The following is a 27,909-nucleotide window of genomic DNA, read 5'->3' on the forward strand; positions in this document are numbered from 1 at the left end:
TTAAATACGCACTATGATTGGCTTCTTTAGAGAAGGACAAACCATCGGCTATTATCATATATATACAAAAGAGCATTTTTAACACTCTTTTAGATACTTGAGCATTTTCATCACGGGAGATGTGTTTGAACCATGTCTAAAACCAGATACCTTCACAAGAGTTTATTATTCATTATTGTAATTTAATTTTAAGTTCTAATTTTATATTAATTTTGTGGATTTTGTATTAATTTGTTGACTTTGTAATAATTAATTTTTACAGATGTTTGTGGTAGTTTTTACAGATATTTCCTTTAAAAGAAATTGTATTTATATCTACATATGGGAACAAGAGATTTAAAAATGTTAAAAGATTAACTGCTCGACAAATCACATTACGGAATATCATTCATATTACGATAATCTAGTTACATTGTTTGCATATAAATAAGTATCATCATTTTTCATGTTCATTCACAGCACATCCATTGAAGCATGGCATCCAAGCTAATAGTCGTTTTTCTTTTGATCTTTGTGTCCATGATCATGGCAAGGAAAACAAGCATCCCCAATAGACATGCAATAAAAACTATTCGGGTATGCTTCCGGTAACTTAGTGTTGTTTTGTAACGTCTATTTATTTTGTATATTGGCATGATTCTATGCTCTTGCACGCTACTCGTCGAGTACTATTTTCTCTCACCATTATCTTGAGTATGCTTGTACATCCTTCGTTAACTTGTCATAAGTGTTTATATAGGTTACGAATGGAGATATAATTGATTGTGTTGACATTTTCAAGCAACCTGCTTTTGATCATCCGGCTCTGAAAAATCATACCATTCAGGTATTGTTTTTTCCCTAATATTTTAGGATTTATCTATCAAATAATTGATATGTTTTAACATTTATTAGTATAAGAAAACATTTATACGTGTGAGATTTTGACCAAGTTTGTAACAAGAATTGGATTTATTTAACAGGCATATTTTTTTATTCCACATTTACTTTCATTGCACTTTTCATTTAGTTAATTAGCATATATACTATCTTTTTGTTTAGCTTTTAACTTCTAAGTTACATTATAAGCAGTGACGGATTCTAAAAAAAAATTCACAAGAGTTAGAAAAGGGTCGGTGTCCAAATTTCATATGGTCGACTAGGATTTTAACATATATATACCTTTGAAATTATTTTTTCACAGAGGTAGGCCGACACCTACACCTTAGGTGTAGCTCCGCCACTGATTATAAGTTTCATCGGTGACAAAATTAAGACTCATTGCAGTTGACACTTGACAATCACTCAACACTTAATTTTTATCTATAAAAAAACCTCAAAGTTTTATAGTATTGCTTAACTTTTTTATTGAACAACAAAATTTTTCACCAAAAATCCCCTCACCACCTCAAGCTTAGTCGTTTAAAGGGGAAAAATCATTAATGTCTTTCTATATATTTACATTCTAATATTCTAATAATTTACTATTTAAATTTAATAATAATATGATACGCTAGCTATATTAATTACTAACTTTTATTCTAAATATATGCATTAAATGCATTATATTTCTACTAAATAATTCAACAAACACATATTAATTAAGGATTTTTATATTTAATTGTTATATTTAAAAAGCAAGCAAGTGTATTAATTAGTTTTCATATCACTGTAAAATACATATATGCAATTTAAATAAAACTATGGTGTTAGTAATATGTATTTATAAAATAAAAGGGAGTTTAATTTTATTAGTTATAATGCAAAGTAAAAGGTTAAAAACAACCCTATTTATATTTAAACGACTCCGCTAACCGTTAACCCAAATGATACACATTATTATTATTATTATTATTATTATTATTATTATTGTTTATTTACTTTGTTTTATTATTTGTTGTTTATTCTTTAATATTATTTAAGAAGTTTAAAGTTGGCTTTTACTCTAATGACATGAGGGTGATCGTTGAGTATTAAAAGATCCTTGAGATCAAAGAAAGGTTTCTCACAGTGGTGGGTTTTCTCCTTGATAGTATTCTTAGGTAATCAGTATTGACGGTTGAAAAGATTGACATCATAAGTCATATAAAATGTGATTTCGATAATATGCTATCCAAAATAAAATCTGAATGAAAGTATATAACCTTTTTTTATTATTCAATTTGAGTTATGTTCATATGAATGAAAGAGTATATTTTTTTTAACTATGAATTCACAAGTATGTTTCAGATGAAATCCACTCATCTTCAATCAACGGAAGATACACCGAGGACATTGCGAAACTCTAGTTCTTCCAAGGCACAATTACACCTATGGCGGCAGTATGGAAGTTGCCCAAATGGAACGATCCCGATTCATAGATCCTCATACAAACATCCAACTCCCGGGAAGGTCATCGTAACCAAAGATCACTCGGTATGCATCCCACCCATGGATTCAATCTTCTTGCGTAATCTCATGCTTAAATGGCCGGGTAGTGTTCCTGGTTAGCGTGTCAAAGCCAACACGTACATGGCTGGAAACGTTACACAAACCTGAGAATCAACAAACATTACACAAACTTGAGAATCAACATGAACACATGTAGGGATGGCAATGGGTCGGGTTTAGGTATTCCCAAATCCATACCCCCGTTATAAAAGTCCGTCCCAAACTCGTCCCAAATCCGTCGGGTTTCTACCGGGTTTTGACAAAATATAACTAATCGATTACAAAGATGGTTACCATAAAGGTAAAATAATTGGCATAAACCAGTTTTGACAAATAATATATTTGGAATATATATATATATATAGGAGTAGGTTATAGTAAAAAGAGATAGTTTTTTAGAAAGAGTAAGAATAAATCTAGACCCTTGGATCTAGGATCTAGTGGTTAAGATTAGTAGTTTCAAAAATACTAAATAGTTTCCTAGGATTAGGATTTAGCCTACATAGTTCCCTAAATAGGGTCAAATAGTTTCCCAACTCTAAATTTTATGTCCTTCCTACTCTTCATACAAAACTATGTATTTTTATTTTAACCCTTTTCTATATATATATATATATATATAATACATATATATATATATATATCTATAATATATATAAACGGAGACCCTAAAATCCTACATGTCACGATGTGGTCGCTCCCCCCTTTTATGGAAGCTCCCAAATTGCTTGATTTTGGAGGCCTCTTATTGATTTAACCTAAATTCATGGGTATGGGTCTTACCAAAACCAAATAGCTCTTAAACGAGTTATAACATCTCATTAAATTAAAAATTAACCTTACCAATTATTTAATATGAAAATCCTATAAAATAGGGATATACTAAAATTTAATATAAAATTTAAAAAGAAAAAGATATTATTTAAAATTAATAAACAATTTTATAGTTAAAAACATAAGCGGGGCATGGGTCACAAACTCCAGATAGCTTTTAAATGAGTTATAGCATATCATTTATTTATGAAACCCTTTTATCATAAAACCCTTAGTATATTATTAACTTTCTTACAATAAAGAAAATTAAAATTCAAAAAATAAATATTAAAAAACAAAAAATGTAAAACAACTATTCTCTCAAGCCATCAGATTGTTTTATTTGTAAATGAAGATTTCTCACGTATTTAACCCGAATTCACGGATAAAGGTCTCACCAAACCCAGATAGCTCTTAAACGGGTTATAACATCTCACTATATTAAAAATTAATCTCATCAAATATTTGATATGAGAACCTATAAAATAGGGATATACTAAAAATTAATATCCTATTTTATTTTAAAAAAAGATATTATTTATAATTAAGAAACAATTTTATAATAAAGAAAATAAACGGGTAATGGGTATCATCAAACCCAGATAGTTTTTAAACCGGATTATAACATATCGTTTATTTGTGAAACCATTTTATCATCAAACCTAAAAGTATATTAATTATTAGCTTTCTTAAAATAAATAAAATTAAAATCCAAATATATACATATATAAATATTAAAAACGAATAATGTAAAACAACCCCTGTAATACAGGGGATAAAATCTAGTATATTATATAGGGGAAGGTTATTGTACAATAATATATTATCGTACATTACGTACGCGACCTTCTAGAGCGTTGGATTAAAAAACACGCGGTGGAAGTTTCATAAATAACCCAAAATAGTTCATGATCAAATTCGTTGATTACAAATCCAATCTGATTCAAATTCTGAACTCATCGTCTCATCCAATTTCTAAACCCTAATCAAAGCATAAAGTACGAAATCTCTAAAGTCAAAAACCAAAATCAAAATGAAACGTCGTTGAATATCAAGAATCTTCAAAATTTGATCAAAAATGATGATTTAATCAATCAAATTGATGTGTAGAAGGATTTAGATTCATCAATCGATTATGAAATTGCATAATACTATACTCAGTTGAGCTCTTATTACGGTTCAAAATATCAGGTTTAAACGTTCTGAACAAAACTGAAGACACTAAAACGTTCTGACCAAAACAAATTTAAACGTTCAAGTTAAACGTTCTGACCAAAACGAACACCTTTAAACGTTCAAGTAATACGTTCAGTTACCCTCAATTAATACTCTTAAACTAATACGTTCAAGTAATACGTTCAAAAGTTCAAGTTTAAACGTTCAAGTTTAGAAGTTCAATTCAAAGATTCAAGTTTAAACGTTCAATTCAAAAGTTCAAGTTTAAACGTTCAAGTTTATACGTTTAGCTTATACATTCAAGGTTAACAAAAAAAGTTTAGAAGTTCAGCTTATACATTCAGACCTTTAAATGTTCAGTAACATAAAACTTGAACAAACCTTAAACATTCAGAAGCTCATATATGAATTTAAACATCTGTAACATGAAATTTAACACTGAAATCACTTCATATAATCTCGTAATCATCAAACAATCATCAATTGACCTTTAATTTTATCATCGATATCATCATATGAACAAAATATGGAACGTCTGTAACTGGGTTTCTACAAATGGCGTATTTCATTCAATTCAATTGAAGCGTGTGTCTGCAAATGGCGTCGGTAACGATGGTTGAATCGACGCAACGGTTAATTAGGATGAAAACGATTTGAAATAATTTACAAATTTGCCACCATGTGTTTTTTGAAATCTAGGGCTGAGGGTGTCCCGTACGTAATGTACGATAAACGATTATTGTATTATATCCTTTATCTCTCTCTATATATATATATATCATCGTCATCATCATACTCAGTAAATCTCACCAATAGCAAAGCTATGGTAGGGTCTGAGGATGGTAAGATGTAGACAGCCTTACCTCTACCCCATAGAAATAGAGAGACTGCTTCCGGTGAGACCCCTGGCTCGATAGTAGTTTTACATCAAGCCTTGGAGATAAGGCACATAACACTCGATAGTAGTTTTACATCCTTTATCTATCTCTCTCTCTCTCTCTCTCTCTCTCTCTATATATATATATATATATATATATATATATATATCATCGTCATCATCATACTCAGTAAATCTCACCAATAGCAAAGCTATGGTAGGGTCTGAGGAGGGTAAGATGTAGACAGCCTTACCTCTACCCCATAGAAATAGAGAGACTGCTTCCGGTGAGACCCCTGGCTCGATAGTAGTTTTACATCAAGCCTTGGACATAAGGCACATAACACTCAACCACCAGGACACTGGCCGATTGGTGCGTGTACCCTTGTCTTTCGGCTATCAACGCCACCACATGATGCCTGATTAACCTTCCGCTACTTTTAACGTTATATATATATATAAGCTATATCGGGTACATCGGGTAAATGAGTCTATGTTATTGGGTAATCGGGTATAATAGAAATCCCAAACCCGCGAAAAATTTCAAAACTAATCCCAAACCCTAATGGGTCGGGTATTACCCGTCTCATTTATGTCGGGTTTTGGGTTTTTCCATCAGGTTCGGAATTCATTACCATCTTAAACACATGAGCACGACTTGTTAAACCTAAAAAATTATTTTATTTACTTTTTGCTTTTGCATATTAATATGTAATTAAAATACTAGATTTACCTATGATTTCTTAAGCACTTATGTTTGAAAAATACCAATTTCTTTTTAACCTTTAAAATTATTTAATAAAAAATAAACAAATAGTTTAAGTTATTACATAAACATGATTATTAAATACATAAATATATAAGAGGGTTAACCAGGTCAGCTTGTGAACACGAACATCGCCCATTTAGCTAAGCATGTTCAGGGGATTCGACGACTAGAAACTTGCGCAAACTCATTTAGACCAAACTCAAACCCGTGATTTCCATGTTAATGTTACTATCATATACATATGTCTATCCTTTTTTAACCTACATCTATATAGTTTGCAGGGGCTGTAACGATGGGATACAGTTACTCAGGAGCTAAAGGCAATATCAAAGTATTTAATCCATACATTGAATCAATTGGTGCTTATAGTAGTTCTCAAATTATGCTTAGGTCTGGCCCCTTACAAACCTTTGAGACCGCGGAAGCTGGATGGGCGGTAACTACTACTCGATCAATCCCATTACTGCTACATACAACACATTTTAAATCTTGATATCATACGAAATTTTTATGTTTCAGGTGAACCCGATTGTTTACAACGATCAGTATACCCGCTTATTTGCATACTGGACCGTAGGTTTCTAACATACGGATCGTATAATTTTACACATTTTTGAGATATATTTACTTGTTTCAAACGTGTTGAATTAACAATTCCACACATTACAGGTTGACGGTATGCAGAATACAGGCTGCTTCGATCTCACTTGTCCTGGATTCGTTCAAACATCCAGAGATGTCACTCTCGGCATGGATATCGGTTCATTCTATGGATCTGAAATCACAATTCAAATCTCCAAAGTCGGTAAAAATATTTCATTTTTCACAAAGTTTTCATCCAAGAATCTTAAATATCATAGTTTTCGTGTATCTACTATCTAGGATCCACAAACAAGTAACTGGTGGCTTAAATACAACGATAAGGAAGTCGGGTACTGGCCCGCAGACATCTTTGAGACAATGAGACATCAAGCGGTGTTGGTCCAGTGGGGAGGTGAAGTCTACAGCCCTAAAGTTGGAACCAGTCCGCATACAGCAACAAATATGGCCAGTGGAGAGTTTGCTGATCCAATAACTGAGACCTCAGGAAAGGTAACAGGGATGTTAGTAGAACAGAATTCAAATCCACCAAAGCGACCAGAACCGCTCTATGCTAGATCCGACGAGTGGAACTGCTACGACGCGTATATATTGAAAGAATATGTCCCGGAACCTATTTTGTATTATGGAGGTCCGGGGAGTCGCAATAATCCAAAGTGTAGTTAAGTGTCATATATATGATGATGAACTTTCTGTTTTGTTAGCAATAATAATCCCAAACTAACAGATCGTTAACTCTGTTTTTGAATTTCATACATAATTCTTGAAATTAAACCTTAGACCATCGGGTACGAAAAAAGTAACTCATTTCATCTCCGGCCACGGATAAGGGAAAATGGCAAATTAATAGAGTGAATATAAATTCAAGGATTTCATAAGAGAAATTTAGGATGTCTTTTATTTTATTTTTATAATAATGAGACCATTAGGTAGCGTTTGGTATGCAGTAATGACAAGAGAAATGGAATGATTTATTACGTAGGAATGAAAAATGTGATATTTGGTTGCTCAATGGAATAAAATCATCAATTACACATTGAATTCCATTCCATCAAAACAATTTCTTCCTACCCCCCTTCTTTTTTTTTCATTTCATTCCTCCTTCATTATACCTTCTCAAAAACTCCACCACTTAACAACAACCACCACCACCACCACCTGATCGCTACTACCAACACCGTCGCCACCACCACCACCTTACCACCAGCTCTACCACCGTTGTCGCCACCACCACCGCCGCCACCGCCACCTTACAACCAGCGTTACCACCGCCACCGTCATCGCCACTATCGTTGCGGTAACCATCGCAACCATTGCCATCGGCTCCGCTTGGCCATCACCGCCATCACCATTGTCGTTGCCTGATCACCACCACTTGCCGCCGCCCTACCATCAGCATCACTACCAATGCTACCATCGCTTGACCACCGGGTGGTCCACCGCCACCCCCACCCCCACCGCCGCCACCGCCACCACCACAACCACCACCCCTGCCTCTTGACCGCCACAACCATTTTCGTCACGGGAACTACCACCACCACCGTCGCCAATTTAGTTTGTTTTTTTTTTGGTAAAAGAAAAAATTATTTTGAGATATGAGTGTTTTTATTATTTTTATTTCATCCATATAATTTTTTTGAATACCAAACAATATAAAAATAATTCATTTCATTCCTATAGGTTAACCAAACAAGACAAAATAATGTAATAATCCATTTCATTCACTTGTCAATTTCATTCATTCTCGTATTCCATTACCTCCAAGAAGCATTACCCTTAATGTTTTATGATTATCATCATTGTACAAAGTATTGAATTGAGTGATTTCTCATTAATGTTCTACTTGAATATAAAAATCATAAATTTGGGATGTGAAGGGCTGAAGGTTTCAAACAAAAGCGTGGAATGGGCTTGGCCCATTCTGTCGACTTTTGTAGATCAGGTTATATAATGCTGCATTATTTTTTTTATTTATGCATTTTATTTTTTGAAAATGTAAAATCAGAATACATAAAAAAATATATGTATACTACATATGTGTTTCGCACATTATATATGTGTAATATGATATTACATGTATTACATATTACACCTATTTTAATAGGCATTAACAAGTTTAAAATTAATTTTTTATTAAAGTTTTTTTTAAGCATTAGTTGAGTTGTAAAAGGATTTGCAAATTTCATTGTATATAAAATAAAATTAGACAATAGATAACGAATGTGATTTTTGACTCTAGAAAATTTAGGCCAAGCAAAATGTCTATAATACCTTTGTGTCCTTTTGTTTTGTTTTCAATCGATAAAACCTTACATCTCTGAAGCACGGGGACGGCTTGGAGGTTAGAGTATCGGTCCCGGGGACGGTATGGGGACGGAAACGCGTCGGAAATGTTTCTTAAACGAACCCGTTAAATAGGGACGGTCAACAAACGATTCCGAGACGTTTCTATAGCCAATAGCATGACGGAGCGGCGGCATGGCATATTTCAGTGAAGAATTCCGGCGCCGGAAAACCAATGAAGAAGAAATAAGAAAAAGTAGGCGGCTGATTAGTATTTTTTTCTAGGGTAATTTTACCATTTAACCCCTCGATCTTTCATCTGTTTACATTTAGCTCCTAAAACTTGTTAACTTTTACATAAAATGTTAAATTAGGTTATGCAATTTAAAATTTAACCCTCTTTGTCTAAACTAGTTTACATTTAGTCATCAACTTATAATTTTATACATAAAATGTTTAAAATTGATTATATATATAGATAAAAATTATATATTTATTTTATTTTTTATTGATAGTTACTTACCTAAGATTGATGTAGGTTTTTTTTTGAAGTTTGCACTTTATATTAGTATAAATCTATTTTGAACTTTGATTAATATGTTTGTATTTTTTTATATATTTTTTTGTCGTACCCTAGCCGTACCTATATCTTGGATTTTTTATTTTTGCCGCTTCCCGTACCCGTAACGTCCCCGTATCCAGCTCCCGTACCCGTTCCCGTGCTAGTTAGGCTTACATTTTAATATGATTTAATCACAATCAAATATCAACTTCAAATGAATGACTATTAATAGTAGTTCCTTTAATTCTTTCATCTAACCCTTGCTCTCAAGTTTTATTTTGCTTAAGATAGGAACCTAAGTCCGTGGCATGAAAGATTTATAACACTTTCTTTTATCATAATGTGTCATAAAAAAGAAAAATCCCAAAAAGTGTAGGACTTCTTTTCCATAGTCCCTTTGCCATATTTAGGTCTTGTGGTCGATCTCGGATAAACGTTGGTCATGTTTAGTCAAGTAATAAGATATAAATACAAATTAAACGAATTTAATATGTAATTTATATATATATACACTTTCCATGAATATAAATGGTTCTATTAACCTAGAAAGCAAAGTATCTAGGCTCTCTCTCCATTTGAGGATTACAAAGAAAACGAGGCCGGTTGGATACATAATGTGGGCAAGGGATAATTGCTTGGGTATCCTTTAAGCAAAAGTTATCCCACCTCATCATATAAAATATCCATATTTATTCCATCGTTTATTAAAGTTTTCTAATTTGCTTCTTTATACTAAAAAAAAATTTTGTAGACTTTAATAGAAATATTTTAATTTAATATAAGTATTTATTTCCAAAAATCAAGTTAATTAGGGAACAGACGTAGAGAAAAATAATTTGAGGAGGATGCAAATCATGTAATTTGCAAATAATCTTTTTATAGAGGTAGGGCTATGCACGGTTCGGTTTGGTTTGGTTATTAGACGAAACCTAAACTGAAACCGAAGTAATCGGTAATTTGAATATGCAAACCGTTTGGTTTTCGGTTTTCCGGTTTTTCAGTTTTCGGTTTTTCGGTTAATTTTGGTTTCGGTTCGGTTATTTTCGGTTTTTTTCAATTATGTATTGACATTGCAAAAAAAATAAAAATAAAAAAAGGAAAATGCATATTTTAAGCTTGTATAAGAACGTGTTAGAGTATCATAGTCCACATATATATTGAATCCAAAAACAAAAATAGGCACGTGCTATGTGGAATCATACGAATACAAAGTTGCTAAATAGAGTTTAAAAATTAAAAAGCATTAAACATTTTGTCCCGATCTTCATTCATCATCTTATTTATTTATCTTAAAAGTTTAGTCCATTTCTCATCATCTTGATAATCTTTATCATCATCAATTGGTTCGGTTCGGGTTTTTTTTGGTTTTTTAAAAATGGATAATTGAATCGAAACCGAAATTTTGGTTTTTCAAAAAACAAAAAATTAACCGTCGGTTAATGCTTCGGTTCGGTTCTTTCGGTACGGTGTTTTCGGTTAATTCGGTTTCGATTCGGTTAATTCGGTTTGCTGCTCACCCCTATATGGAGGTACATGGTTGTTTATGTTTAATAACTTGAAGACAAATTGATAAATTAAGCAATAGATGAATTATAAATTTAAATGTAATTTTTACAACAAAGTTAATTATAAAAAAGAAAGAGAAAATTTTCAAAATGTCTCTCGTTTAGAGATAGATTCCAAATATGTCATCATAAAATTCAAATTCCATCTTTGTCCCTTTACTAGCGTGTCGTCGCCTCTACGCTAGGAGTTTGAAACGACATGTTTCTTAACTCATCGCCTCACCGCAATGTTAGCTCAAAACTCGTCGTCTCAACATCATGTTAGCTCAAAACCTGTCGTCTCTCCGCCATATTAGCTTAAACATTAAATTTAATAAATTTTGTTATTTAAAAATTTATATCTAAACAAGGTACAAATAAAATGATTTTGATAGTATGCATTAGTTTTCTTAATTGTTTTATTATCGAAAATCTTATATACAATAATTTAAAAACCAATAAAATTAAAAATATTTAAATATTTTTTAAATTAGTTTAGGATCCATGTTTTTAGTAAGACAAGGTAGAAGTTTTTTTAGCTAGCATGGTTAGAAAACGACGAGTTTTGAGCTAATATGACGGGGAGGCAACGAGTTTTGATGTAAGGCCTCGTTCCCGGTAACCCTACTTTGGTGTTGGATTTACTCATAAACACAGTTCTAAAATCAGAGTAAATTAAAACTTCGCGGAATAATTAAAAACTTCAAGCATCACATTACAAAACATTCATTCTTGTCTTAACATACAAATTGTCTTTTCATAAATAATTAATTAAAAAAGTCATAACACTTCATCATGGATGTCAGTCTCTTCAGTCCATGCCATGTGTCCCTCCTTAATCCAGCTACCTCAACCTATTTGCATGCGTGCATACTAAAAGTCAGCTACGCTGAGTGAATTCTAGTTAATCATTTAACATACAATACATTCATATCCTTACTCATACGCATCCGAAGATACGTATGCATATCTTATTTACTCTTACTTCTTTCATACAAACTTTATATACATGCACACGCGGTTACATACTTTCTTTAATAAGGCCTTGTGATTTACCATAGCCTATTCTATCTCTAGATATTATTAGGGTCTGGTCCCTTCTGTCTCAGATATTATTAGGGTCTGGTCCCTTCTGTCTCAAATATTTTCAGGGTCTGATCCCTTCTGTCTCAGATATTATCAGGGTCTGGTCCCTTCTGTCTCAGATATTATTAGGGTCTGGTCCCTTTGTCTCCAATAACCATACATGTCACGTCACTCGATCATACATTCATTTTTATTCAATACTTTACATATCTTCTGGCCATGTATATACGTATATGTACATATTCATTCGTATAAACATTCCATAATAACTTTCAATACTTAGTCATACATATAACATACACATATCATACACTTACCACTTAAGTTAAGTGTATTAACAACTATCACAAAGGAGTATGCACACAACCCAAAAATATAACAGATAAAGGGGCTAGAAACTCACCCGGAGTCGGTTTCTCTCGCTGTTAATGGTAATGGCCTTCCTTAATTGTGCACGCCTAACTGTACAATACATTACGCGTGTCAATTATCCATTACTACTACTTCCTACATCTAAGTTAATGAAACTCTCAACTAACGGGGGTCCGGGGGCAGCGCCCCTGGTAGCGGGGTCTAGGGGCGGCGGCCCCTAGCAGGGTCCAAGGGGCAGAGCCCCTGGCTGGGGTTGAGCTGCATCAGAAAATTAATCGGGTCACATTTTAATAACAACTTAAACAGTTTCGCATGGGAGGAATTTCGCAAAGAATTTCGCTTCGCATAACCTGTTTCGCTTCTCAAGGCTGAGCGAAGCGAAATGCCTGTTTCGCTTCTCATGGTTGAGCGAAGCGAAATGCCTTCCTTTCTTCGTTTTTTACCATTTTAAAGCCATTTTACTTCGTGGCTCTTCCTCAGGACCTGATTTTTACTCTTTCTCAACTTTCAACACATTCTGACCCCATGCACCTGATCCTGAACCCATCTCTCAAAGTCTAAACGCCACTTTTTTACCTTAAAGTGCACCCAAGTGGTTATAACTTACCAAGTTTATATTTTTCTTACATTTCACAACCCGATCTATCATTATATCTGTTTGCATGCCGATTCTAACCATAAAACTTAACCATTTAAACCGAAATCTACCTTTTGCTTCGGGTTCGAGTTCAGATCCGGACAATACGTAGATCTGGACGTGATTCTTGTTATTTGATGATGTCTACACACGAGATTCTTCCTCTTTTTACACGGATTTGGATCCGGAATGTAGAGAGAAAGTGTGTGTGTTCTTGAGTGTGTGTGTGTGTGGTGAAAGGTACAAAATGGTGAAAGGGTGGAGATGTTAGGTTTATATAGGGCCATGGGCCCCACAACCCAATCACAATTCCAAATCCAAATATTATCCAAAACTTAACACACGACTAACTTAACGACACACAGTTAATAACTAAACTTTCCGTCATTTATTATTTAACAAAAAGTTGGATGTTACATAATATATAAATATTCCCTACGTTTTGGATGCTTTTAAGCCAAGTTTTTAATGAATATTACTATTATTTGGTTCATGGGTGAGTTTAATGGTTTCAAGAGACGATGGGCTAAAATAGAACACTTTTAATAAACTTGAGACCGACGAATGACGAGTCGAGCATTTGATATATAATACTAAGTATTATTATAATTATATAAAGTACTTAAAAAGAAAAAAAAGAAAAAAAATAATAAAAAATAACATAAACAAAAATATATCATAATAATAATAATAATAATAATAATAATAATGAAAGTCACGTCGGAAAAAATTTATTTTCGTTAACAGTCCTTTAATAAAAATGCATCAGAAAATGAATTTTATAAAATTTCGCATGGAAGAATTTCGCTTCGCATGCATGGAATTTCGCTTCGCATGCTTTTTCGCTTCGCATGGAACTGTTTCGCTTCGCATGACTGAGCGAAGCGAAATGCCTGTTTCGCTTCTCATGGCTGAGCGAAGCGAAATGCCTGCCTTTCTTCACTTTTACCATTTTTAAGCCATTTTACTTTGTGGTTCTTCCTCAGGACCTGATTTTTACTCTTTCCTAACTTTTGACACATTCTGACCCCATGCACCTGATCCTGAACCCATCTCTCAAAGTTCAAACACCACCTTTTTATCATGATATAACGTTTATTATACTTGAATCCAGTGTATATTTTATCTAATATTTTATTATTTTTGGTCGGTTTCTTGAAAGATTTGTATACTACTAACTTAGTTTTATGTTTTATGTTTTAGGTTTCGGGTTATAATTCCGGTGAAAAGAGGGCGATAAACGAGCAAAAACAAGCCGAACCGGAGAACCGACGCGTCAGGAAATGAACAGGACCGAACCAGGATTGAACCAGACCAGACGAAGTGAACCAGACCCCCCCTTTGGCCGGTGCGCCGCGCGACGGGGGAGGAGAAGCCCGCCGCGCGGCGCGGCATGGTGTGGCGGTGCCCGACTTCCAGAATCTTCCGTGTGTTGGCCGACTTAACATATTTTTGGACCCTTGTTGCCTATATAAAGACCCCTAAACTCACCATTAATCATACCTTAACCCCACATCCGAATTTGGTGAATCCCGAGGCAACCGAGAAGAGTTTTCAGCAACTTTGGAATCGAAGAATCAGCTGGTGTTGAAGACGAAGAACACGGGTTTTATCTTTTGTTTCTTTCGTTTTCGTTTATTTTACACCATGAATTCTTGTTTGTTTGTTTCGTTTAATTTTAAGATGCTAGGCTAAACGTTATAGACTGCCTAGGCTTATGATGAACTTACGTTGACGTTTTGATTTAACTTGGGATTTATTTAAGTTATGTTTTTTATGATTTAGTAAAAGATTTGCTTATAATTAATTGATGCGTATGATTGCTTAGGATTGTTTGATGAGTTTTATTCCATAGTTTTCCTTGATTATTGTTTGTCATCTGATAGGATTGCTATTAGGTCAATTACTCTGTGTTCTTGATTATTTTATGATTTGATTTCGCGATAAGATCATAGGAATAATATTGTTAAATAAATTTAAGTGAGCTGCTAACCTAAAATCTGTAAAGTGCTAGGTTATTGATAAGTCTTTACTATTTAATCTCACTAGATTTAGTTCTTCGTGAGGAGTCCGTCTAGGGTTGATTATTTATTATTGTTTATCAAATCAATTAATCATAGTAAATTGCCTTTGATTTCCGCGCTGTAAGGTAGGATTTCGTATAAAGGAACTAAATTGTAAACAATTGGGTGACCGTAAGCGAACTTGATTTTTAATACTGGTATGCGTTAAAACTTGTTAAAAATCCATAGGTTTTCTCTTGAGAAGGGTCAAGGGTCCTATTTGGTTTTTCTTTTAAGTGTCTATTTTACGATCCAAGTCCATAACTAAATATCTTCCCGAGTCAATTCATTACAGAAATTTAGGGGAGTCTAGCCTAGGTAGTTTTCTCATCATCATCTTATTTTCATAACAAACTTTGTTTTCGTTTAATTTACTTGTTTTCTTAATTAGTTTTAATTACAGTATTACTTAAGAATTTTAAACAAAAACTCCCTTAAACAAATATAAATAATAAGTCATGTTTTATAGTCGAGTCTAATTAGCTAGTAAACGTAATTTAAAAAGTCTCGTGGGTTCGATATCCGGACTTACTTAGCTTTACTAGAGTCGATCGGTTCACTTGCCGGTTAGTAGTTTAGTCGGGTTTTAGAGAGTCTAGGGTATTACTTAGTGTTTATTTTTAGTTAATTTAGTTAATAATTATTAAACTACTTCAAGCACATCATATCACAAGGTGCACCCGAGAGGTTATAACTTACCAAGTTTATATTTTTCTTACATTTTACAACCCGATCTATCATTATATCTGTTTGCATGACGATTATAACCATAAAACTTAACCATTTAAACCGAAACCCACCTTTTGCTTCGGGTTCGAGTTCAAATCTGGACGATACGTAGATCTGGACGTGATTCTTGTTGCTTGACGATGTTAAACACGAGATTCCACACTTCTTTGGCTTGGATTTTAAATCCGAGTGCTAGAGAGAAAGTATGTGTGTGTTTCTTGAGTGTGTGTGTGTTTGGATGAGAAAGGAAAAGAAAAGGAAGGAGTGGTTGGGTTATATATAGAGGGGGGTTTCATGGGTCCCAAACACTTAACACAAGACCTAGCACAACGAGTAATAAAAACCTAGAATACCCTAAACCAAACCACTAGCAACAAGCAAGTGAACCTATTGGGTGTAGAATAGCTATGGAAAGTCCGGGAATATCGAACCCTAGAGACACTAATTAAATTAATGAAACTAGATTCTATAAGCTAATATTAATAATTAATAAAATGATTATTTTTGGATTTTTTTTATTTATTTTATTTTTAAACTAATAATTAATTAAACTAATTAATTAAGCTAAAGTGAACTAATAAATTAAACTTAAAATTCTAAGACTTGGATGAAAACCACTAATGAGAAAGACGTTACCTAGGTTTGAAATCCTATTTGTAAATCTTGGATGCTTATCGGCTATGGAAATTGTGATGGAACCGGGATCTAAAGGTACGACGCCCTAGACATCCTAGTGGATCCCTGATCATTCTCTGGGTGTCACCTAAAAGGAATACCTAAGGGGCGTATGATGCAAACCGGTTGGTTGGATTACCTCTCAGTCTCTCCAACAATATTAAAGTACTCTAATGACTAGATCACCTCTCAGTCTCACTAATCACAATACATCCGGGAGTGTAAGGGACGTAAGGAGTAACCTAAAGATGCTTAAAAAGACTTAGGATAGCAAAAATCAAAAGACAATAAGGGGGAAATCCACTCTCGTGTAATCTATACCCAAACCGCCTAATGAATAAGACAACCCCAACTATCTATTACCTCTCAGTCTCAAGATAGGCAGAACACTTAAAATCTCTAAACCCTCAAATAATAGTTCCTATGGATTATGTCGACTATAAACCATAAACTAGTTACGAACACACAATAGGTAACCTAATATGCGTCTACACATGAAAGACTTTCACAAAGACACATATGGAACTATTAAATAAAAGTAATTTAATATTAAGCATGCATATTCATCTTAAAAACATCAAAAAGTCTATTACAATAATATTAGTCCAACACCAATAACCCAATACCGACAAGCAAACCAAAAGTCAACAAATATTCATTCAAAGCCTAGGCAACTAAAAATGGTTTAGTCGATAACCATTTCAAAACAATAATAAAATAAATAAGTTCAATACCCAAGTTCATAATAAGATTTAAAAACAAGAGAACCGTATTTGAATGAGTAGGTATGAACCCGAACACCTTTAAAAGAAATTGACTTGTGGCTGCTTTCAAAACCCAAACAAATTTAATAATATGAACGATGTCTGCTGCTGTGTACTTTGTTCCAAGTCTCACGAAAATAACACAAATTCTTCAATGGACTTCCGAATCCCAAAGCTCCTCCCGAAAAGAATAATAATATGTATATGTCGACTGTCCTCTATAATGAATATATATGTGCAGTGGTTGCCGTGTCCTATCTCTTCTGCTCCACGAAAGAATCTCTCTTTTTTTATTGGGGTTCTCCACTCATGAACATATATCTTAGAAAGTGAATTAATTTCATATTTTCACAATAGCCCCTTCATGTGTCCTTTCATATTTATTTAGCTCCCAAAGTACTTTCCATTAATAGTTTCGTATGACCACTTTAATATGCGCACTGAGCAACGGCGTTTACGAGAATTTGGGGCGTTAAAACACCAAGCTTCAATTATGTATCTTTAATGCTCCATAACCTGAAATGCAAAAGCATGCTTAAAGTACCCACTTTCTTACTAGTAAACTAAAAGAGCTAAATACAAAAATTATGCATGACTTATTCATTCGTTGGTTTCAAGTTTATTAAAAAAATTGTTTCATTTTAGCTCATAGTCTCTAGAAACCATTAAACTCGCATGTGAACCAAATATTAATAATATTCAATAAAAACTTGGCTCAAAAGCATTTAAAAGTATGGAATATTCATATAATAATATGTATATTTTAGACCATATCAAATATCCCCACACTTAAATCTTTTTCGTCACTGAAAAAGCTATTTGCAATGGAATCATAATCGGAAAACTGATTTTCAAAACATTAAGGTTATTTTAATTATTAATAGATAAACGCAGAAACCGTGATTATCGATATTGTTGTCCACTTAAACCCAAACCCAGCCACCAACCTATCAGGCCCCCCATCATATTCAGTGATTAAGTTCAAGTTAACACTCAGTCTAAGGGTCTCACACCAAAAATCACAAAGCCACCTAATTTGTTTCAGGCATGTTAAAGCAAAGAGAAAACCATAAAGATTTTATTTTACTAGTGCACCCTAAAAACTTGTAACTATTAAAATTTAACTTCATAAATAAATACTGAATTATTTTGAGCAATTTTATATTTCAACATAACTTAGACCTCACCCATGGATGTTCTCACCGTGGTTGCTAGCCCAGTGAGAAGCATGTAAGCTGTTGGTCATTACTCATGAACGTTCTTTTAATCCTCACCCAGAGGCCTATCAGTCAAGCTACCAACTCGAAAGAAAACACATAGGTTGTTGGATTTTATTTATTATTTTTATCGATCCTTATCCATTGATGTCATCTCCAAGTCACTATCCCAGAGGGAGACACATTAAATTATTGGATTTTTTTTTCAGCTTTATATATTTATATGCTCAATACTTATGTAGATGAAATCAAATTTTAAGATTTACAAGGTTTTAACCTACACTGGTGCTTTTCAATACCTTAGACGTTTCAGTTTTTCTGTTTTCCTAAGATGAAAACCCACAAAACTTAATGATTTAATTATAGGTATATTTATAATAATCAAGGGAAACCTTTCAAGGCTAGTTGGGCCTACCGATACATCCAAATTAAGTGCGCTTTCTATTTTTTTTATCTCGTATATATTAGTAGTTTTGAACAACCAATCCCCAATTTTTCTATCATTTTCCATTTTGTTGCAAAATATTTAATTCAAGGGACAAATTTTTTTTTATTACTTTTTATTTTATTTATTTATTATTATTATTATTATTTTAAACTACCTAAAAAAAAACGTCAGTTTCTCATCCCCACACTTAAATTTCACATTGTCCTCAATGTGAGACGGGAAAAAGACCAAAATAAAGCAGAAATAAAATAAAATAAAATAAAGCAAAGTATAAAGAAAATGGAACAGACTCCCCTGGTAATTAGGCAGTGACCTTCGTAAGTCAAGTTGATAAAACGACCGTATAGCATTTCATTCGCGGCCGCAGCTTTTGGGTCCCCTCCACAATCAAATAAGCTCAGAACACCCTCGCCCGAATGGAGATTGAGTACGAACGATAGCATCCAAACCTGCAAAACAAAACTCAAAGCACCCAAAGCAGACATCAAACAGACTCTAAAACTTAAAAATCGACTCAAAATACAAAAATAACAGAAAACAAATACAAACATATACAAACTCTACACTCGGCATTACCCAAAGTCCTATCCCTATCAAACAGTCAACCTAGGGATATCGAGGAGATACATGTCCTTCTAAACCGAATTAATTGGCCCACCAATATAATGCTTCAACCTATGGCCGTTCACCTTCCACGAGCTCCCATCAACATCCTGAAGTTCAATCGCACCATGTGGGAACACCTCCTTGACCGTATACGGTCCTACCCATCTCGATCTAAGTTTACCTGGAAATAACTTCAGACGGGAATTATAAACCAACACTCGATCCCTACACTTAAACTCTTTCACCTTCTTCAACTTCCGATCGTGCAACGCCTTCGTACGCTCTTTATAACTCCAAGATCTCGCATACGCCTCATCTCTTGTTGGGTTCGTAGGCCTTGTTGGCCCGGTTTATTATATGAAGTCAAAAGAGGAGACGGGTGTGGGCGGTCGGGCCCAAGCCCGGCCCGGTTTAGATTTCTTGCATAATACTTTACTAACCCTAGTTCAGTCTCTATATAAACAACATTATGTACTTGTAATATTTGGTCACTCAATAAAGATATACCTAGTTGCCACCCGTGGACGTAGGTCAGTTTAGACCGAACCACGTTAAATCCTCGTGTTCGTTTACTGCTTTCGTGTCGTGTTCGGTTTCGTGTGTGCGTTTAATCCTAACAAGTGGTATCTAGAGCTTAGGTTCGGATCACACGAAGAACACGGTGAACCAGTTCCGCGTGTCGCCGCCGCACCAGTGATCGGGGCTAGGGTTCCGCCGCGTTACCGCTAACTGCTGCTAGGGTTTCGCTGCCACCAGTTGCCACAGGTCAGATTCAGGTTGTCGATCTAGGTTTTCGGTGTTGGCAGCTAGCCGACGTATCCAGCGATCGACCGGAAGGTTGAAAAGAAGGCAGAAGTTTTGCGAGTCGAGATCCTACTTTGCAAAGTACGAGTCAATAACAGCGAATCAAGATCCTGTTTTCGTTGAAGAACAGTTTCAAGTCAGAAGAAATTTAAAGAAACTTAGAACCAGTGCCAACCGCGTTTGTCAGGTTTATCGTTTCAGTTTAAAGTTTCGGTTTCTGATTTACAGTTCGTTATTCCGCTGCACGTTAAATAGGTTGATTGTTTAACAGAGTTCAGTAGAACAATCGTTAAGTTCAGGCTCGTGTTGCTGTGTCTGTCTCTGTTTTTTATCCAGTTTTTTCGTTTTAGTCATTGTTATGGCAGAAGACGGAAAGGTTTCGATACAGAAGTTTGACGGACAGAAGTTCGGTTGGTGGAAGATGCAGATTGAGACACTACTATGTCAGAAAGACTTGGATGTAGTGTTCGAGGATGAAAAACCAGAAAAGTTGTCAGAAGCAGATTGGAAGAAGTTAGACAAGAAAGCTAGGGCTTGTATTACATTGTCGTTGTCGGAAGATGTGGCGTTTAACGTCATGAAAGAAACCACAGCCCGTGGTATGATGGACGCACTATCCAACATGTATGAGAAGCCTTCGGCAGCGAATAAGGTCTATCTTATCAGAGAGCTAGTGACAACTCGAATGAAAGAGGGTGGGTCAGTTACAACTCATATCAATAATCTTAATTCGATCTTGTCCCGCTTAGTGTCAGTTGACATTAAGTTTGATGATGAAGTTCAAGGCCTCTTGTTATTATCCTCTTTGCCCGACAGTTGGTCGCAAACAGTGACTGCAGTTTGTAGTTCGTCTACAAATATTACTTTCGATGGGATTCGAGATCTGATTCTGGGAGAAGATTCAAGACGTAGAAGTTCAGGTGAATCATCAGGCAATATGCTAGTCACAGAAGGTAGAGGTAGGGGAAAACAGCGAGGCAATGGGAGCAGGAAGAGGAGTCAGTCTAAGACTCGTAAGGATATTGAATGTTGGGGTTGTAAAGAGAAAGGACACTTCAGGAATCAGTGTCCGAATGGTAAGAAAGAGGTGAACGTTACAGAAGACGACACAGATGACGGGGTCAGTAGTGATGAGGCTTTGGTTTGTAGTGTTGAGAGTAGCGTTGATGCTTGAGTGATGGATTCTGGTGCATCGTTTCATGCCACTCACTGTAGTGAAACGATGAAGAATCTTAAATTTGGGGATTTTGGAAAAGTTCGACTAGCGAATGATGATATTTTAGAGGTTACGGGTATGGGAGACGTTGATTTGATAACTTCAGCCGGTACTTTTTGGACTTTGAAAGACGTGAGGGTTATTCCAAGTTTGAAGAAACGTTTGATTTCAGTTGGGCAGTTGGATGACCAAGGGCACGATGTTAAGTTCGGGAATGGGCAGTGGAAAGTAGTCAAAGAGAATCTCGTGGTTGCTCGTGGCAAGAAAATGGGTTCATTGTATATGGTCGATATGTCATCGAAAGGAGTGGATCCACTTTTGGTGAAAGACAAAATCCGGTTCACAGAATCTCGTGGGCAGAAGAAGGTTCGTTTTGCAAGTAACAAACCCAGAGCCAAAGTGAAGATTCAGGATGAACGAGCTAGGAAGGTTAAATCAGTTGGGGGACATCGTGACAGTGGGAGCACAGGTCGTGTTTCAGTTACAGTTCCAGGTCGACAGTGGATTAAGAAAACCAGTATTCCAGCTGTAAAAGTCTCTCCAATGAATTACTTGCTGAATATGGAGAGTGTTTGTTCTCAGGTTATCTCAGGATCCGGTAGTTCGTTACAGTGGGAGCCGGTAGGGACAGAGAACGGGTCAGGGGCAGTTTCAGCCGTGACTGACGTGTTGGAGCTCCGGGGAGCTTCAACGGGCCTTCAGGTTAATTGATGATAAGGCGGTGGCAACTAGAAGAAGTTTAATGTTCAGATTACAGAAGTACAATCAGGAGTGCAGACGAGAGTACTCAAGGCCTCCGAGTGGGAGATTGTTGGGTTCGTAGGCCTTGTTGGCCCGGTTTATTATATGAAGTCAAAAGAGGAGACGGGTGTGGGCGGTCGGGCCCAAGCCCGGCCCGGTTTAGATTTCTTGCATAATAATTTACTAACCCTAGTTCAGTCTCTATATAAACAACATTATGTACTTGTAATATTTGGTCACTCAATAAAGATATACCTAGTTGCCACCCGTGGACGTAGGTCAGTTTAGACCGAACCACGTTAAATCCTCGTGTTCGTTTACTGCTTTTGTGTCGTGTTCGGTTTCGTGTGTGCGTTTAATCCTAACATCTCTCAGCTCCTCAACCTCATGAATTTGGAGATACCGGTTTTTCACAGCTTGGGTCAGGTCAAGATTAACGGATCTCAACGCCCAATACGCTCTATGCTCTAACTCAACCGGTAGATGACACGCTTTCCCGTAAACCATCCTAAAGGGTGTGGTCCCAATAGGCGTTTTAAAAGCTGTGCGGAAAGCCCAAAGCGCATCATCCAACTTATCGGACCAGTCCTTGCGGTTCTTGCCGACAGTTTTCTCTAGAATTCGCTTATTGCCTCGGTTTGCGTTCTCCACTTGCCCGCTCGTCTGTGAGTGATAGGCGGTGGACAAATGATGGGTGACCCCATACCGTGCCAACGTCTTCTCCATCTGGGCACTGCAAAAGTGCGTGCCCCTATCACTAATCAAGGCCTTGGGAGTACCAAACCGACTGAACAACCTCTTCAAGAATCCCATAACAACTCGGGCGTCATTAGTGGGAAAGGCTTGAGCCTCAACCCACTTGGAAACGTAATCGATAGCCACGAGAATGTATCGGTTCCCTCGAGAAGAGGGGAACGGACCCATGAAATCAATGCCCCAAACATCGAAAACCTCACAAACCTGAATAGGGTTTTGGGCATCTCATTACAGGATGAGATGTTACCAGTGCTCTGACATGCGTCACACTGTCTGACAAACTCGTGTGAGTCTTTGAAAATCGATGGCCAATAAAAGCCAGAATCTAGAACTTTCCTAGCGGTGGAAGACGGACCATAGTGGCCTCCAGTCAAACCCTCATGACAATGTCTAAGAATCTCACGACCCTCTTCCCTACTCACACACCTCCTCAACACTCGATCGGCGCCTACACGAAAAAAATACGGTGAATCCCATATGTAATGGCTGGCATCTGCGAAAAACTTCCTCCTCTGCTGATAACTCATGCCCTTGACCACCACTCCTTCGGCCAGATAATTCGCAATGTCGGAGAACCATGACAGACCCTCCTCTTCAGCACTCACGTACAAAACTGGCTCGCTCTCAGATCTCACTCTCACCATCATCAACGACTCGTAGGGAAACCTATCCCCGATGGTGTACTCTCTAATCTCCTCTCTCTTCGGATCCTCCAATCGTGATAAGTGATCCGCAGCAACATTCTCCGCTCCCTTTTTATCTCTAATCTCAATATCAAACTCGGAAAGCAAGAGAATCCATCGTATCAAACGAGGCTTGGCATCTTTCTTGGCAAACAGGTATCGCAATGCCGCATGATCAGTATAAACGATGGTTTTGGACAGCACAAGATAAGAACGGAATTTGTCGAACGCGAAGACCACTGCTAGAAGCTCCTTCTCGGTAGTCGTGTAATTCTCTTGAGCATCATTGAGGGTCTTGCTCGCGTAATAGATAGGATGGAAGTGCTTGTCCTTCCGCTGACCTAGAACTGCACTGACTGCAAAATCATTTGCGTCGCACATGAGCTCTAAGGGTAAGCTCCAGTCGGGTGCTACTAAGATAGGGGCGTTAACCAGCTGCCCCTTGAGAAACTCAAATGCCTTTAGACAATCAGCATCAAAGTCGAATGTGATGTCTTTCTCTAGAAGGTGAGTCATGGGCCGGGAGATCTTAGAAAAATCTTTGATGAACCTACGATAAAAACCCGCATGCCCGAGAAAACTACGAACGGATTTCACACTAGTCGGTGGAGGAAGTCTACTGATGGTGTCGATCTTAGCTCTATCTACCTCAATACCGTCTCGTGAAATCTTGTGCCCGAGCACAATGCCTTCAGTCACCATGAAGTGGCACTTCTCCCAATTCAGCATCAACTTCGTATCTATGCACCGCTTCATCATTCTCTCAAGATTAGAAAGACATTGATCAAAAGAGTCCCCATATACCGAAAAATCGTCCATGAAGACCTCCATGGAACTCTCGATCATGTCCTGGAATATCGCTACCATGCAACGCTGGAAAGTAGCTGGAGCATTACATAACCAGAAAGGCATACGTTTTTACGCGAAGGTACCGTATGGGCATGTAAAGGTGGTCTTTTCCTGATCCTCATGCGCGACTGGGATCTGGAAATAACCTGAAAATCCATCAAGAAAACAGTAGAACTGTCGTACCGACAGACGCTCCAACATCTGATCGATGAACGGAAGAGGAAAGTGGTCTTTCCTAGTAGCATCGTTAAGCCTCCTGTAGTCAATGCAAACCCGCCAACCTGTGGTCCTAGTCGGAATAAGCTCATTACGTTCGTTAGTGACAACTGTCATCCCTCCCTTCTTAGGGACGACCTGAACAGGACTCACCCATGAAGAATCAGAGATGGGATAAATCAGGCCAGCGTCGAGGAGTTTGATAACCTCCTTCTTGACCACCTCCGACATGTTAGGGTTGAGCCTCCTCTGAGATTGGATTACAGGCTTGTACTCATCCTCCATGAGTATCCTGTGCGTGCCAAAGTTCGGGCTGATGCCCTGAATGTCCATAAGTTTCCACGCAATAGCCTGTTTGTGTGCCTTAAGCACATCAACCAACCTCGACTTCTCATCATCCGTCAACCGAGAAGAAATGATGACGGGCAAATCGGCCTCACCGTCCAAGAAAGCATACTCCAAATGAGGAGGTAGCTCTTTAAGCTCAAGGGAAGGTGGTGCCTCAATCGATGGTCTCTCCTTCGGTCCCTCGGTGCTATCGGAAACCGTGAACACCTCGAGGTATTCAGAAGGTGAGCTAGCAAGAATGCTCAGGTCATGCTCCGGGGGAACATCAACCTCGTCCTCTTGATTGAGCAAATCTGCTCCAGAGATGTACTCAAGACAGCGCTCGAACTGGGATATGAACGTGTCAAGAAAGTAAACGGAATCGTCTTGACTACTGGAGTTTCTCATCGATTTGACGACATCAAAGGTGACGTTCTCCTCCCCTACACGAAGTGTAATTTTGCCGTCGAAGACGTCAATAAGCGCTTTAGCAGTACGCAGGAAGGGTCGTCCCAAAATGAGCGGGACCTGATCGTCAGCCTCCATGTCAAGAATAACAAAATCCACAGGGAAAACGAATTTATCGACTTTAACGAGTACGTTTTCCACGATTCCCCGCGGATATTTGACCGAACGATCGGCCAAGGATAAACTCATGCGTGTTGGGACCGGCTCGCCTAGGTCTAGCTTTTTATAAAGAGAATATGGCATCAGATTTATGCTAGCACCTAAATCGGCCAACGCGTAGCTCTCAGTCGAGCTGCCAAACAAACACGGGATCGTGAAGTGACCCGGGTCTGCTAATTTCTCCGGCAGCTTGTTCTGGACTACCGCTATGCATCCTTCATTTAGACATACGGTCGACAGCCCCTCCAGCTTCTTCTTATTCGAAAGAAGATCTTTTAAGAATTTAGCATATTTAGGCATATGCTGGAGTGCTTTGACAAACGGAAGATTGATTTTAAGCTGTTTAAACATGTCCAAGAAATGTCCATATTCCTCCACATACTTCTGCCGCAGAAGACGAGCATGATACGGAACTCGAGTAAGATCGACTTCGGGACTCTTCTTCTCTTCAATCTTCTTCTCAGCAACCTTCTTCGCAGGAGACTCGCCGTTTGACGCGGTACTTCCTGGGGCTCGCTTCTCGTGCGTCCTCACAGGAGCCTCCATCTCTATCTCCTCGTCCACCGGCTCCTCATCATCTGCCGGTGGTTGCTCTCTATCGCTTCCTCTACCGCTACGGGTGGTCACCGCATTCAACTGTGCCTTCGGGTTAAGCTCGGTGCTGCCCTGAAACGCTCCGACCTGCTTATTAGGTAGCATATGCTTCATCATCTCATCCATCTTTCGAGACATCTCCAAAATTGACGACTGATGGTTCTTCAATAAGGTGTCGTGCTCAGCCAGTCTATTTTGTGTGTTATTATCTCTATCAATAAGGTGGGAAAGCATGGTAGATTGCTTGGATAGAAACTCCTTAAGATCTGGGTCCATACCACTGCTCTTCCCTGCACTCGAACTCCCTGCCACCTCTGTATCTCTAACTTGACTTTGCTCCTGCCTCGGCTGAAAGCCCTGAGCATTACCTCCCGACCTCCAACCATAGTTGGAGCTGTTCCTCCATCCTGGGTTCCCGTAAGCATTCGGTCCTCTATTCTGATTTCCCAAGTAGTCCACCTGCTCCTGCTGATCGACCGGACAATCAACCGTGTCGTGCCTTCCTCGGCAGATCTCGCACCTATTAACAACCTTCTTCAAGTCCTTAATTTCCCTTTGAATTGCCTCTAAGGCAACCGTGATGCTAGTATCATTCGAGACTTGATGGGCGCCTCGAGGGGAAGAAGTGGTGGTCTTAGAAGTACCTCGGGCGGACGGCCCCCGCTGCTCGGCTAAGGCGAAGCTCTCAAACATCGACTCACACTCATCTATATCCAGCTTCTCTAACATGTCCCCTCCAGCTGACGTGTTGAATCTCTGCTGCATCTCAAAAGTCAGCCCGTTATAGAATTTCTCGACTACGGCCCATTCAGACAGACCATGCTGGGGGCATCTACTAAGCAGATTATGGAACCTTTCCCAAGCCAAATGGTACGACTCGTCAGGGTTCATGCGGAAGGAGTAGATTTGATCACGAAGTCGCGAGGCTTTAGATGGCGGAAAATACTTCTTTAGAAATCTATCTTGAAGTTCGTCCCAGGTAGTGATGGACCCAGGGGGTAGGTTTTCCAACCACGATGAAGCTCGACCCTCAAGAGAAAATGGAAAAAGATGAAGGTAAATAGAAGCACGAGTGGCGTTGGCGATATGAAAAGTGTCGCAGATGCGAGTGAATTTGTTTAGATGGCCCGGCGCGTCCTCGTCTTCAAGTCCGTGAAATGGGGAGGAATTAGTAATAGAATTCATGACATTGGGCGGAATATGCCAGTTATTAGCATCAGGCATCGCTGGACGTGTGATAGCAGACCGTCTACCCATAACCCCCTCATTCGCTCTCGAGTGAACCGTACGCCTAGGGGGAATAACGTCACCCATATCTAAAGTGGAATCTGAAACGTGTACCTTGCTTTTGCGTAGAGCACGTGTAATCTCCCGAAGCTCCCTACGGCGCTCACGAAAATCTCTCTCGGGTTCGTCAGAAACAGTGAACTCTGGTGGTCCTAGTGAACGAGAACGTCGCATACGCT

The 27,909-nt window shown here is 37.5% G+C and overlaps 1 protein-coding gene across 1 annotated transcript; it reads left to right on the forward strand.

Moving 5' to 3' along the window:
- Positions 1–6,336: 6,336 nt before the first annotated feature.
- Positions 6,337–7,310, forward strand: LOC143558028 (protein neprosin-like). Its single transcript, XM_077046961.1, has 4 exons — positions 6,337–6,480; positions 6,564–6,617; positions 6,714–6,845; positions 6,927–7,310. The coding sequence occupies exons 1-4, from the start codon at positions 6,337–6,339 to the stop codon at positions 7,308–7,310; spliced, it is 714 nt and encodes a 237-aa protein (XP_076903076.1).
- Positions 7,311–27,909: the final 20,599 nt, after the last annotated feature.

Source organism: Bidens hawaiensis, unplaced genomic scaffold (genome assembly GCF_021521415.1).
Source record: "Bidens hawaiensis isolate Kalapana, Puna unplaced genomic scaffold, B.hawaiensis_p1.1 tig00019314_1, whole genome shotgun sequence".
Lineage (NCBI taxonomy): Eukaryota > Viridiplantae > Streptophyta > Magnoliopsida > Asterales > Asteraceae > Bidens > Bidens hawaiensis.

Coding starts and splice junctions, on each gene's coding strand:
- LOC143558028 (XM_077046961.1), top strand. CDS start 6,337: ATGGGATACAGTTACTCAGGAGCTAAAGGCAATATCAAAGTATTTAAT. Junction 6,481..6,563: donor CCGCGGAAGCTGGATGGGCG/GTAACTACTACT, acceptor TTTATGTTTCAG/GTGAACCCGATTGTTTACAA. Junction 6,846..6,926: donor TCACAATTCAAATCTCCAAA/GTCGGTAAAAAT, acceptor TCTACTATCTAG/GATCCACAAACAAGTAACTG.